This window comes from Dictyostelium discoideum, assembly GCF_000004695.1.
Source record: "Dictyostelium discoideum AX4 chromosome 5 chromosome, whole genome shotgun sequence".
In the NCBI taxonomy this organism is placed as follows: domain Eukaryota; phylum Evosea; class Eumycetozoa; order Dictyosteliales; family Dictyosteliaceae; genus Dictyostelium; species Dictyostelium discoideum.
The window spans coordinates 2,322,182-2,336,751 of record NC_007091.3 but is presented as its reverse complement, the minus strand read 5'-3'; the positions used below and the strand labels follow the sequence as shown (position 1 = coordinate 2,336,751).

General features: G+C 27.1%; 6 protein-coding genes across 6 annotated transcripts; 4 read left to right on the top strand and 2 right to left on the bottom strand.

The window, feature by feature from the left end:
* Nucleotides 1-129: 129 nt before the first annotated feature.
* Nucleotides 130-468, top strand: DDB_G0289083 (hypothetical protein; the record flags this gene model as incomplete). Its single annotated transcript, XM_631302.1, has 1 exon — nucleotides 130-468. The coding sequence occupies one exon, from the start codon at nucleotides 130-132 to the stop codon at nucleotides 466-468; it is 339 nt and encodes a 112-aa protein (XP_636394.1).
* Nucleotides 469-1,082: 614 nt separating this feature from the next.
* Nucleotides 1,083-5,014, top strand: DDB_G0289081 (hypothetical protein; the record flags this gene model as incomplete). The annotated part of the gene is made up of 2 exons (XM_631301.1): nucleotides 1,083-2,000; nucleotides 2,093-5,014. 2 exons carry the CDS (start codon nucleotides 1,083-1,085, stop codon nucleotides 5,012-5,014), a joined length of 3,840 nt encoding a protein of 1,279 aa, XP_636393.1.
* A 158-nt stretch (nucleotides 5,015-5,172) lies between these two features.
* mnat1 (CDK-activating kinase assembly factor MAT1) lies at nucleotides 5,173-6,413 on the bottom strand (the record flags this gene model as incomplete). The annotated part of the gene is made up of 3 exons (XM_631300.2): nucleotides 5,173-5,896; nucleotides 6,072-6,227; nucleotides 6,316-6,413. 3 exons carry the CDS (start codon nucleotides 6,411-6,413, stop codon nucleotides 5,173-5,175), a joined length of 978 nt encoding a protein of 325 aa, XP_636392.2.
* A 320-nt stretch (nucleotides 6,414-6,733) lies between these two features.
* Nucleotides 6,734-10,082, top strand: DDB_G0289077 (hypothetical protein; the record flags this gene model as incomplete). The annotated part of the gene is made up of 2 exons (XM_631299.1): nucleotides 6,734-9,892; nucleotides 9,996-10,082. 2 exons carry the CDS (start codon nucleotides 6,734-6,736, stop codon nucleotides 10,080-10,082), a joined length of 3,246 nt encoding a protein of 1,081 aa, XP_636391.1.
* Nucleotides 10,083-10,639: 557 nt separating this feature from the next.
* On the top strand, nucleotides 10,640-11,544 carry DDB_G0289109 (hypothetical protein; the record flags this gene model as incomplete). The annotated part of the gene is made up of 2 exons (XM_631298.1): nucleotides 10,640-11,008; nucleotides 11,179-11,544. 2 exons carry the CDS (start codon nucleotides 10,640-10,642, stop codon nucleotides 11,542-11,544), a joined length of 735 nt encoding a protein of 244 aa, XP_636390.1.
* A 937-nt stretch (nucleotides 11,545-12,481) lies between these two features.
* On the bottom strand, nucleotides 12,482-14,272 carry DDB_G0289107 (hypothetical protein; the record flags this gene model as incomplete). The annotated part of the gene is made up of 1 exon (XM_631297.1): nucleotides 12,482-14,272. The coding sequence occupies one exon, from the start codon at nucleotides 14,270-14,272 to the stop codon at nucleotides 12,482-12,484; it is 1,791 nt and encodes a 596-aa protein (XP_636389.1).
* Between the last annotated feature and the right edge of the window lie 298 nt (nucleotides 14,273-14,570).

The following is a 14,570-nucleotide window of genomic DNA, read 5'->3' as shown; positions in this document are numbered from 1 at the left end:
CAAAAAATTTATTATTTAATCAAAGGTAATTACTCATTATAATTATTTTTAATTTTAATTTTATAATAAATTCGATATTTATTAATGTATATACATATATATATTTTAGGGAAAAAGAAATTATAATCCATGGATTATAATTTCATTACTACAGTTGAATTATCATTAAATTTAAAAAAAGATATTGAAGGATTAACATTATCAACAACAACATCATCAGAAGAAATCATTGGTCAATATGGTCCACTCGTTAATGATTTAGAACCAGATTTAAAAATTAGACATGCATGTTGTTCAGATTCAATTTATTATTATTGTTATATTATCTCCCCTATTTTTATATTGGCCAAAAAATTACTATATAAGTTAATAATAAAAATCAGACGAATTGTAATAAATTTTTTATGTGGTATTAAATTTTTTTATTTTTTTTATTTTATACATCTGTTCTATGGAATATGGGATTAATACAAAATTTGAGATACTACCGCTAGGTATATCTAAATTAAAAATAGATTTTGGTAAATTGGAAATAATTTTTTTTTTCTGTTTTGGATAATAAAAAAAAAAAAAACCAAAATATTTTATTAACCAGCAAAAAAAAAAAAAATTATATTTTTTTTTAAACAGTTCAATAATTATTAAAAATAAAAATAATTTAATTTAAAAATAAATAAAATAAAAAAAAAAAAAAAAAAAACCATTGCGTCATTATTTTTCCTTTTTGAGTGATTTCCCAATGTTGCCCTTAAGTTAAGAGTCAAAAAAAAAAAAAAAAAATTAAAATTAAAAATAAAAATAAAATTTAAGTATTTTTGAAAAAAAAAAAAAAAATCTTCGACTGAATTTTTTTTTTTATTTTTATTTTTTTTTTTTTTTTTTTTTCCGTTGCAACTAACATTAAAAATTTTACACAAAGAAATCATCACCATCAATTAATTAATATATTGTTGTGTTATTTTTTTTTCTTTAGTAAAATTTTTCCTTTTTTTTTTTTTTTTTGTGTAATAATAAATAAATAAATAAATTATTTTTTATACCTTTTTTGAAAAGAAATCAGAAAAAAGAAAAAAAAAAAAAAAATGGTAGTATTAGCAAATTTTTATGCTGGTAAAACAGTATTAATTACAGGTGCAACAGGATTTGTTGGAAAAGTATTATTAGAAAAGATGGTAAGAGATTTACCAGATATTGAAAAAATCTATATCATCATTCGTGGTAATGCAAAGGAGAGATTTGAAGAGGACATATTGCAATCACGTATTTGGGATACTTGCAAGGCAAAAATGGGCGAGGCAGCATTCAACGCCCATATTCACAACAAGGTTGTAGCAATTGGTGGAGATTTGTCTAAGGAGGGATTAGGGTTATCAAGTGAAGATTATCAAACAGTTGTTGACCAAGTAAATGTAATCATTCATTGTGCAGCATCTATTGATTTCCGTGAACGTTTAGATAAGGCCATCTCATCGAATCTCTATGCGTCATTGAATATGTTGGACCTATCTAAACGTTTAAAGAATGTAGTTGCATATGTACATTGTTCAACAGCATACGTTAATTCAAATCGTGAAGGTTGGTTAGATGAAGAGTTACCAGTACTAGATTTCAATCCAGAGGAGATGGTAGATTTAATTATGAAACAAGATATTCAGACATTGGAGCGTATAACACCAAATCTCTTGGGTGCCTATCCAAATACATACACTTTCACCAAAGCTATCACCGAACGTATCCTCGCCTTAAAACGTGGTGATATCCCAATGTGTTTCTTACGTCCAACCATTGTTGGTGGTTCACTCAAAGAACCAGTACCAGGTTGGGTTGATTCTGTTGCTGCTATTGGTGCCGTTATGCTCTATTGTGGTGTTGGTCTCGTTCAATTTATGAAAGGTGATGGTCGTATGGTTGCTGATATCGTACCAGTTGATCATGTTGCTAATGCTTTAATTGCTTCTGCTGTTGCAATTGGTAATCAAAATGTTTTAAAAATTCATCAAGTAAGTAAAATAATTTTTTTTTTTTTTTAAAAAAAAAAAAAAAATAATAATTCTAACATTTAAATAATTTTTTTTTTTTTAATTAAATCTAGATTGGTACTAGTCATAGAAATCCAGTTGCATGGAATAGAATTTCACATTATGTTACAGAATATTGGAGAAATCATACACCAAAGAAATCAATTGCAAGATCACAATTTTCATTCCATAGTAGTACAGTTATGTATGAAGCTCATTTCTTTATGAGATATGGTGTACCAAGTGCATTGTTACAAGTGTTATCAACATTGACAGGTAGTGAAGATACAAAGACTAAAGCAGAAGGATTCAAAAAGATGACAAGAGCAGCAAGATTAATTTGTGATACATTTAAACATTTCACAGCTCATGAATGGGTATTTTCAGTGACAGCATTGGAAAAGGTATATCAAGATCTATTGGATGGCGAAGATAGAGTTAAATACAATTGTGATGCAGCAGAGATCAATTGGCAATCATACTTTTGTTACTTTTGTTTTGGTTTACATAAATACGTTATGAAAGAGGAGGGAGTTCGTCCACCAACCGAGTTATTGAATACCTCAATCATCACCAAATCCGATGTGAACCAAAGTGGTTTCTTCCAATGGGTATTTGCTGATATTAGTTGGGCATCGACATCCTATCGTCATGTAACACAAACTCCATTACCACCAAGAGCACCCACTGAAATTCGTTCATTGGTTATGAATTCACCACGTGTTCAACAAGCTATGGAGAAGGTCTCCCGTGAGGAGGGAGTGTTGGTGTCAGAGATTGAGAAGCGTGCCAATCAAATCATGGAGAGAATGCAATCGAATCTCAACGTTTCAGTTGTCAGAGTTTTAGGTTGGTTCTTAAAGAAAGTTTGGAGAAAAATCTATCAAGGAATCCACGTTGACGAGAAAGGTATTGAACTCATTCGTGAAGCCATCAAGAAATCACCAGTGGTCTTGATACCAACTCATCGTTCTTACATTGATTTCTTAATCATCTCTTACATCTTCTTTGAATACAATTTACCATTACCACATATTGCAGCAGGTGAAGACTTTTTATCAATCATCATCGTTCGTTGGTTCTTTAGAAATGCTGGTGCTTTCTTCCTTCGTAGAACTTTCCATGGTGATTCATTGTATTGGGCTATCTTTTCCGAATATGTTCAAAGATTGGTCATTGATAATCAACCAATGGAATTCTTTATCGAAGGTAAAAGATCACGTACTGGTAAATCATTACATCCAAAGATGGGTTTACTTTCAATGGTTTGTCAACCATTCTTTGAAAATCGTGTTCAAGATGTCCATATCGTACCAATTGGTATCTCCTATGAAAAGGTATTAGAAGGTGAACTCTACTCAAATGAAATGATGGGTGAAAGTAAAACCAAAGAGTCATTCAATGGTTTATTACGTGCTTCAAAAGTTTTAAAAATGAATTTCGGTAGAATTAATGTTGTTTTCACTCCACCAATTTCAATTAAACAATATTCTGAAGATAAATCAAATGAAATTTCATCATTACGTCGTTTAAATCCATTATCATATAATATTAATAATAATAATAATAACAATAACAATACAAATAGTAATAATACCAGTACAAATAATAATAATAATAATAATAATAATAATACAAATAGTGATGAACAATCAAATATAATTAAACCAGTTGTTAATACAAATAGTGCAAATATTAGTGAAGGTGATTTTGAAACTCAAATTAGTAAACCAGATACTCGTTCAATTGGTACATACTTTGATCCATTTAATAATGATGATGATCGTCGTTTATTAATTCAAGATCTTGGTTATCAAGTAGTTAGAGATTTAAATAAATCAGCTATTATTACAACTACATCAGCTGTTGCTACCATTCTTTTATCATTCCGTCGTGGTATTAATCGTGAAGAGTTAATTTCAAAGGTTGAATGGATACGTGAAGAAATTTTCGCACGTGGTGGTGATGTAGCTTTCGAGGGTCCTTCCGATGCTTTAGTTGATCATTCACTTAAACTCTTGAGTAATTTAGTTTCAAAACGTAGAAATATGTATGAACCTGGTTCTGCTCAATTGGGTGTAACCAATAAGAACTATAGAAAGAATATTTTAGTTTTAAATTTCTATAGAAATCAATTATTACATTTATTCCTTTGGGATGGTTTAGTATCTTTAGTAATTTTATCAATTTTACAATCAAGATCAACAATTGAACAACCAGCAGCAGCAGCAGTACAACAATCAACTATTAATACAAATAATGTTTCAACAACAACAACCACCACATTAAATTTAAATTCAGTTGATCAAGAAACTTTAATTACTGAAGTTAGATTTTTAGCAAAAGTTTTATCACAAGAATTTGTTAATCAACCAGGTTATGATACTGATGAATTTATTCTTAAAGAGATTAATCGTATGGTTTCAAGAGGTATCATTAGTAAAGAGGTTAGTGGCACCACATCTTGTTATGGTGTAAAGAGTGAAGGTGCTTGTGGTTTCTATGCAAATCTTTTCTATCCATTAATTGAGGGTTACATGGCAGGTATTTTAACACTCTTTTCAATTCAACCAGAAATGTGTATCAAAAAGAATCAATTCCTCCAACGTATGGGTTGGTTCTCTGAAAAGATGTTTGAAGAGGGTAAATTAAACTTTTATGAATCTTGTTCAATGGAAATCTTAAGTAATAGCATTCAATTATTCGAACAAATGAAAGTCGTCGAAAGAAAGAGACTCGAAGAAGTAGTTGGTAAGAGAACTACTCGTTCAACCAATTCAAATAAAAAACCACAAAAACAACAAAATCAAAGAAGAAAACCAGCTCCAGAAGAATATCTTCAACTCTTACCACCATATCAAGATAAAGATGGTCTCTTAAAAGAATTGGCTGAAAGATTATCAAAATATAAAAAATCTCCACAATCTAAACATCAAATTAATGATCTTCGTAGAACTGTTGTTGAAGATTTCCCATTATTATCTTCAAAACTTTAAAAAAAAAAAAAATATCTAAAATCCCCCAAGCATTTGTATTACGATATTTTAAGAAAAAAAAAAAAAAAAAAATTTACAAAAATAAAATAAAATCAAAAATAAATTCATATCGATTATTTAATTATTCATTTTGTTTTTTTCTTTATAATTAATTTTATTTATAAATATTGAAAAGCTTCTTCAAAAGCTCTTTGTCTAATATATTTTTGTTTAAAACCAGCAACATCGGATTGTTGAGGTGTTGGTATTAGATTTTTAAGTGCCATTTCATCATATTTGAATTCACCCAATGGCTGAGGTTCATTAAATTGCATTTGTAAAAGTACTTGTTGTTGTTGTTGTAATTGTTGATTTGTTGGTCCTTGTTGTTGTTGCTGTTGCTGTTGTTTATTTTGTGGTTGGTATGTGAATGATTGTTTATTATCAGTTTCATGAATTGGTGGTAATGGTTCATTTACCATTGAAGCGGCAGCTGCAGCAGCGGCCAATTTAGCAGCAGAGGCTGCAGCTTTCTTTTTATCGATTTCTTTTAATTCTTTTGCACTAATTTTACCTTTTGCTAAATCATCCATTGCTTTTTGACTCTCTAATTTCTTTGAATTTTGTTCTTTTTGATCTTCAGCTAAAAATTTATTCCTTTTCTCTGCAATTAATCTTTGTTCATCTGCAATTCTTGATGCTATTAATGTATCCTCTTCTTCTTTTGCTTTCTTATTAGTTGCAATTGATGCTTGATTCGCTTTTTGATATTCTTTTAATTTTAATTCTGATGCTGTTGCTAAATCTCCTCCTTCAATCGCATCAAATATTAAATCCTCTACCATTTCTAAAAAATTATTATATTCAACTAAACTATTAAAATCTTTTCTAGTTTTATTAAATCTATAGTAATAATAATAATAATAATAAAAAAATTAAAAAAAAAAAAAAATTTTAGAAAGAAGGAGTGATTTATTAATGTTATTATTATTATTATTATTATTATTATTATTATTATTATTATTATTATTATTATTATTATTATTATTATTATTATTATTATTATTATTATAATTACTCTTTTAAGTATTTTTTTCTAATTGAATTTTCTTTTTCTAAACCTGTATCATCATATCTTTGATTCATAAAACTCTGTTTCCTAATTTGTGCTGTACATCCAAGACATTGTATGACAGAATCTTTCATATATGCTAATTGTACACATGATTCACAACTAAATAAAGAAAATATATAAAAATTTAATTATTATGATAAAGTGAATATTATATATGTATGTGTAGATGTGTTGGGGGTTGACTTACTATTTATGACCACAAGGAGATGTTAATAATCTCATATTTGGGTTTAAATATAACCCGCTATTACATTTTATACATTGATCATCATCATATATATTCATTTTATTATGAACTTTTATTTATTTTATTTTATTTATTTATTTATATGTACAATTTTATTTCAAATGAAAAATGATTTATTTTGAATTTTTTAAAATTTTTTTTTAATTTTTTTTTTTTATTTTTTTTTTTTTTTTGTTCATTTTTCCCTTTTTTTTGTGGAAATGAAAAAACAACCAAATATAAAATTAAAATAAATAAATTAATATATAAATAAGGCCTTTTATGCCAAGTCATTTTAAAAAATGGGTTAAATTAATTAAAAAAAAAAAAAAATATTCTTTATAGTTTTATTCAATAAGAAAGAAACTATAGTGAGAAAATGTCTCTTTTTAATAATAGAAATATAAATATAAGACAAATATCTCAACAACAACATCAACAACAACAGCACCAACAACAACAAGAGCAAGTTTCTAATAAATCAAAAATTAATGTAGAACAAAGATCATTCATCCAACAACCACAACAACAACAACAACAACAACAACAACAACAACAACAACAACAACAACAACAACAACAACAACAACAACAACAACAACAACAACAACAACAATCACAACCAAAGCCAGTACAACCACAACAACAACCACAACCACAGCAACAAACACAACCACAGCAACAAATACTACAAATACAACAACAACAGAGAGTAAATCAAAATAAAAAAAATAATCAAACAACACCATTAAAATCCAATAAACAAAATATTGTATATGGTGGAAATTCTGATAATAAAGCACAACAACATAACCCATTATCTCTTAGCGATTTTAAAACAAGTAGACCACAAGTTGAAGGAAATAATATACAACAAATAATCCAACCACAACAATCAAATGAAAAAATTACTCAACCAAATAGTAATTTTCAAACTAAATTAACAAAAAACAATAATTCACCTGGTAGAGTCAATAGTTCTGAATCAAAAATTAATTCTAAACCATTATCTCTAAGTGATTTTAAATTAAACAATAGTTTACACTCTTCTTCTATTTTACGTAAACAACAACAACAACAACAACAACAACAACAACAACAACAACAACAACAACAACAACAACAACATCAACAACAGCAACAACATGAACAATTTGAACAGTTTGAACAATATAATTCAGATAGCTCACCAAATTATAAAGATACACCAATCCCAAATAGGGTTAAAGATACTGCAGAACTATCACCAGTTTCAATGGATCAAACTGAAATTAATTCGTCATCATTTTTAATAGATAATGAAGACCCATTTATTCCACAAAAATCATTTGATTCAACATTATATTTACAAAATTCAAATCTTAGTTTAGATCTTCAAGATGATTTCAATAGTAAATCTGATTTACCAGAATACCATCTTAGTGTTGAGCAACAAGAAGATATCCAAGACCAATTACTATACTATGATGAGGAAATAATACAACAACCACAACACCAACAACAACAACAGCAACAACAACAGCAACACCATCAACTATTTGATGATTTTACCAATGAACAACCATCATCAATATTATTTAATACACAAAATAGTACAACAACTGTTACTAATAGTTTTATGAATAATGCTGGACTCTTTACATCAAATTTTAAAAATTTATCAACCAAACAATCGTTACCAAATATCAATAATAATCAAAATAATCAAAATAATCAAAATAATAATAATAATAATAATAATCAAAATAATAATCAAAATAATAATCAAAATAATAATCAAAATAATAATAATAAAAATAATGATGATATAATTAATTCAATAACAATTGATAATAATATTGATGTAACACAAACATTATTTTATAATATTCTTAAAACTGTTGGAGAGATTGAAAATAGACATTTTAATAATCAAGTAACAATTGATTCATTAAATGAAGATTTAGAGATTGCAAATAAGAAATTATTAAAATCAATTGAAACTTTTAAGAAATTATCAGTTCAAAAGTATGCATTACAAATGAGATTTAATGAATTGGATAATACATTTTCAAAGATTCAATTTCAATTTAAAACCACTGGTGTAATGTCAACAGAAAATCAAACAACAATTAAATTATTGCAAAATAAATTACTCTCAATGGAGGATGATATTTCAAAATCTGAAAAGAATTTAATGGATTTAAATGAACAAAGAGATAGTTTATTAAAGTTAAATGAAAGATTGGAAATTGAACTATGTGATTTAAAAGAGAAAACCAATGAAAAGGAACAAACTTTACAACAAATCTCTATAGATTTAAAGGAATTTAAAAAGAATCATGATAATGAAGTTGATAATTTAAATAATACAATATTAAAGAATAAATTAGATTATAGTAAGATTGAAGGTGAATTAAAATATTTAATCAATAAACAAAAATCAATTGAATCTGATCGTTCAAACAAAGAAATGGAATTAGAGGAGTTAAAAGAAAAATCCACTAAAACAATCAACCAATTAACAAATGATTTAACAACAACAAAATTAGATTTACAAAATAAAGAGGGTGATATAACAATATTGAAATCAGAATTATTGGAAAGAGATGAATCAATTAAAGATCTTCATTCTAAAATCAATTCATTGGAGAAAAAGAATCAAGCAATGGAGAATCATTATGCTTTAGATAAAGAGAAATTTAATAATTTACAATTGAAATTTGAAAAGTTAACATTCGAAAGGGATAATCTATCGGATCAAATTTTCTCAAAAGATCAAACCATTGATGATTATAATAAAAGAATTCATTCAATTGATCAAGAATTTAAAAAAAATTCACAAGAAATTCAAGCAAACTCATTAAAGAAAATCAATCAATTAGAAAAAGAAAAACAAGATACTTTGGAAAAGTTCAATTCATTATTAAATGAAAAAGAATCATTACTTCAAGAGTTTTCAACTCTTTCAAAAGATTCCACTGAAGTCATTCAAAAGAATCATTCTTTACAATCACATGTTGATTCAATTGAAAATCAAAATAAATCATTACAATTGGAATTAAATCAAATCATTAAAAGTGAACAAGATAAACAATCTCAAATTGAAAATTTAACAATAAATTTTAATCAAATAAAACTTGAAAAGGATAATTTAGAAGAATTAATAACTTCATTAAATAATCAATTACAGAATCAATCTCAACAAATTCAATCATTACAACAACAACAACAACAACAACAACAACAACAACAACAACAACAACAACAACAACAACAACAACAACAACAACAACAACAACAACAACAACAACAACAACAGCAACAACAACTTCAACAACAACAGCAACAATTGCTACCTCAACAAAAACTAAAACAACAAACAGAGTTTTTAGATGAACCAAATTTTCTTTTAGATCAAAGTCCAACTTCAATTCCAAATATAATGTTTAATGAAACAGTTAACAATAACAATAATAATAGTGTTGTTAATAATAATTTAGGTCATGATGTTAACTCACCACCAATTCCATCCTATTCTCTTCCACCACCACCATCAGTAAGTATCAAATTTTTGAATTAAATCTCAGTTTCTTATAAAAAAAAAAAAAAAACTAACAAATGGTGTGTGGTAAAAAAAAAAAAATTATATATGTAATAAGATAGCAGTATCTAAAGGAAGAAAACCAAAACAATTAGATTTACAATACCCATATGATAATATTCCACTTGGAAATAGAAAAAGGTAAAAAAAAAATATCTAAAAAAAAAAAAAAAAAAAAAAAAAAAAATCCTAACACCTAAACTTTTCTATTTTAGAAAAACAAACCAAGAAGAATAATCATATTAATATTGCATGCAAGAGACAACATCACAGCATGAATGTCAATTTTTTGACATTTTTATCATAAACTAATCAAAAAAAAAAATAAAAAAATAAAAAACAATTCTTTTAAAACATTTTCAGACCACCAACTCCTTTTATTTTAATTTTTTTTTTTTTTTTTAATTTTTTTTTTTTATTTTATTTTTTTCTTTTTTTTATTTTATTTTTTCTCTCTTTTTAAAATAATTTGTATTTTTATTATATTATTTTGTAACATTATCGTAAACTTTTTAAAAATAAAGAAATCACATCAATTAGTTTTTTTTTTTTTTGTAAAAAAAAAATTATAAAAATAGAAAAAAAAAAACCACAAACAAATAATTTTTTTTTTTTCCATCACACAAATAATTTTTTTTTTTTTCCCACACCAAATATTTTTGAACAAATTAAAATCTAAACTAATTTAAGTCTAATTAAAAAATGGCAACACCATATAGACGTCCAGGAACTACAGTTGGTCCAGGCACCACTCAAACTCAAGCACCTGGCTATGTTTCAACAACTGGCTATGCATCAAATTCAGGTTTATCATCATCCTCTTCTCATTACCATTCACCACCACCACCACCACCACCATCATCTTATCACTCACCATCCCATCACCATCATTCAGCACCAACTACTTGCATTCATGGCCCAGGTTGCCACCACAATAAAAAAGAATTGGACCTAAAAAAAGAAAAAGAATGTAAAACTCATCACCATCATAAAGAACACAAAGAACATAAAGAGCATAAAGAACATAAAGAACATAAAGAGAAAAAAGAAAAGAAAAAGGATTTTTTAGAGGTATTATTTTTTTATATATATTTGATTTCTTTTAAATATCCAAAAAAAAAAAAAAAAAAAAAAAAAGATATTTCCCACAAGATATTTTTTTTTTTTATTTTTTTTTTTCATTTTTATTCTTTTTTTTTAAATTTTAATTAATTTAATCTTTTTTTTTTATTTATTTATAGAAATGGGTTGATGATTTAAGAAATGAAGTTAGAGGATCAGCACTTCATAAAGATAAAGATAAAGAGAAGGATAAACATAAACATCATCACCATCATGATCATCCAAAAACTACAACAACCACAACAACTGTAACATACCATTATACAACTACACCTCCACCTCCACCACCACCAACAGCCTATCATCATCAAACAACAGCTTATTCATCACCACCACCAGCACCATATAGACCAACTCCTACTCCGTCACCAATTCCACCCCCACCTTCTCATTCTTATGCTCATAAAAACTTTTGTTCAGGTTGTGGTTCAAAAATTTTAGTTCAAACTGCACGTTTTTGTTCATCTTGTGGAAAACCAATTTAAACTTTTAATAATAATTATTATTTCCAAAACCTTTTTTTTTTTTTTTTTTTTTTTTTTTTTTTTTTTTTTGATAATCATTATCTTCCTTTTTTTTTTTTTGAATCAAAGATTGGTTATTGATCAATTAATTTTATCAATAAAAATAAAAATAAAAATAAAAAAAATAAAATTTTATTAAAGTTTGTTTTTTTTTTTTTTTTATTAGTTGTTTCCAAAAAAAGATTATTTGATTCAATCTAAAGCAATTAATAATAGATTAATATACATACTCCCAAAAATTATTAACAATAATCAGAAAGGATTCGTATCAGGAAGATTTAATAGATAATATAATGGATGAAATAATATTAAAGCTATTGAATTTTTTTTTTCCATTAAAGGAAGTAAACAGTAATTAATAGGTTTATTTATGATATTTAATTTTTAAAATACAATTATTTGATTAGATTTAAATACAGATATTATTTTAGTTTAGATTACATAATTTTGTTTTTTTTAAAAAGAAAGATGTAATTGTTTTTTTTTTTTTTTTTTTTTTTTTTAAATGAATAATAATTAAATAATAGTTGTATTTTTAAAATATCAACTGGTATTCAAGTTTTTTTTTTTTTTTTACCTAAAAGCGGTGTATTGTTATATTTTATTACATTTTTAAATTTTTAAATTTTTAAATTTTTATATTGTTATATGTTGATATTTTTGGTTATATTCAACTGGTATTCAAGGAACACAGAGTTTCTTTAGATCCTTTTTCTTTTTTTTTTTTTTACCTGTGATCAGACCTTCAAGGAATGTCCTTGTGTCTTTTCGGCGGTGTTTGTTAAACGGTTTTATTTTTATTATTCAATTGTATTAAATTTTTTAAACTATATTATATTTTTTTTTTTTTTTTTTTTTTTTTTTTTTTTTTTTTTTTTTTTTTTTTTTTTACTACTACTTAAATTGGAAGAGGGTTCGGAGCTGCTGGGGTTTGCCAGGCTTTGTTGAATTTGTATTTGTGAAGATCTTGATTGGTGTTTTTTAGTATTGCTTCGTCGTGTTTGATTTTCTTTAGTGTGATGAATTTTTCAGTTTCGATGAGATTTAGTAATTCTGTTTCTATGACCTTTTGTTCGAATTTTGGCTCTGGTTTGCTTTCATCAGTGTTGAACAATTTGTGACAGATTATCTTCCATAATTGGTGTGCTATTATTCCTATGAGATTGGGGAAGATTCTCTCAGTTCTGTTGTATTTTGATATGTCTAAGGTATCCATTGACCATCTGTGGATTTTGATGAATGATAATTTGTTAACTGTTGATATGATGGTTTTTTCAATATCTAGGATATCTTGGCATAGAGTGAAGAGGTGAGAATAAGGGTCTCTGAATAGGTGGCCACAGATCTTGCATCTGGTGTCTCTTTCGTGGTTGATACCTGGAAGTGATCTTGAGAAGAATCTGAAGAGGGTGTTTCTACCTTTTTGGTGAGAAATGCTGTTGATGTTTATGAATACTTTGTGTATTGCTGTGTTGTATCTCACCGCCCATAACTTCTGCCATTCTGTTCTTCTTGGTGTTGGGTGTCTGTCTTTGATCATGAGTTCGTAAATTTCTTTCAGTTTTAGTGGTTCGTCATTGTCGTTTCTTATACAGTCTGGAAGTTCATTTATCTTTGGATGGTTTTGGTAAAATTTGACTCTGAATACACCCCAGTGTCTGCACATATCGTTGAGGGTTGAAGTGTGGGCTTTTTTTCTACTTAATTGCTCCATGTACCATTCTTGTAAGGTATTGTTGTTGTTGTTGTAGTTGTTATGGAGTAGCCTGTTCATGTACCAGATTTTGAATGCTATATGTCTTAGTTCTATATCCCATAATTTTATGCCTCCTTCTTTCCAATCTGCATATGCTCTGTCTATTTTCATCATAGTTTTGTATTTTCTCTCTTCTGTATATGTATTCTTAACTGAGGAGAATAAGAACCATCTGGTCATGTTATTGATTTCCTCAATTTGTTCTTCATTTAGATTATCCATGTATTGATGGTATGTTAATTTGGATAGAACGTATGTTTTGAGAATTGTCATCTTTGCCTTCATCGTTATTGCTTGTGATTTCCATTTGATTAGATTGTTTTTCATTTCTTGGATTAAAGTGTTGTATTTTGAATTTAAACCTGTTTTGGTGAAATTGAGGCCAAGATATCTTTCTGGGACTGTACTCTCTTGGAATGGTAGATCGTGTGGTTTATCTCCTATTGCTATCATTACTGTTTTCTCTTTGTTTAACGATGATGATGTTGCTGAGCAGTACTTTTGGATTTTAGTATTAATTTTCATTAGTTCTTCAGTGGAGTTTGTAAATGTTGCTATGTCGTCAGCAAATGCAGTGAGTTTTAATGATTTGGAATTTGGTAGAGTGAAGCCTTTGATTGTATTATCATTGATGATATCTATTAGAAGTGGTTCTAAAACTAGAGCAAAGATTGTTGGTGATATTGGGTCTCCTTGTTTTGTTCCTCTTCTGATTGTTATTCCATTGACTAAAAAGTCGTTGATCTTTATTTTGTTTTTAGTATCTTTGAGTAGGTTTAGTAGGATCGCTGTGAATTTTGGGGGGATACCAATATGCTCTAATGTTCTTGTGATACTCTTGTGGCTGATTGAATCGAATGCTTTGTTAAAATCGTAAAAGGTAATGAGTGTATTGTTCTTTCTTTTGTTACTTATTTCTATTACTTCCTTCATGATCTGAATATTGTCTTGGATGAACCTGTTTGGAACAAAGCCGTTTTGAAATTTGTTGATAATTTTACTGGTGATATCTAATAATCTACTGTTGAGAATTTTGCTTAAAATTTTGTAATCTGTATTGAGAAGGGTGATTGGTCTTCTATTTGAAATGTTTAGTTCATCTCCTTTTTTGAATATTGTTGTTATTACTCCTTCTTTGAATTTTGTGGGGATTTCTTTCTTATTTGTGAGGAGGTCGTTGAAAGCTATAGTCAATATTCTTGCTATTGAGTTGATGTGGTACTTGTAGAAT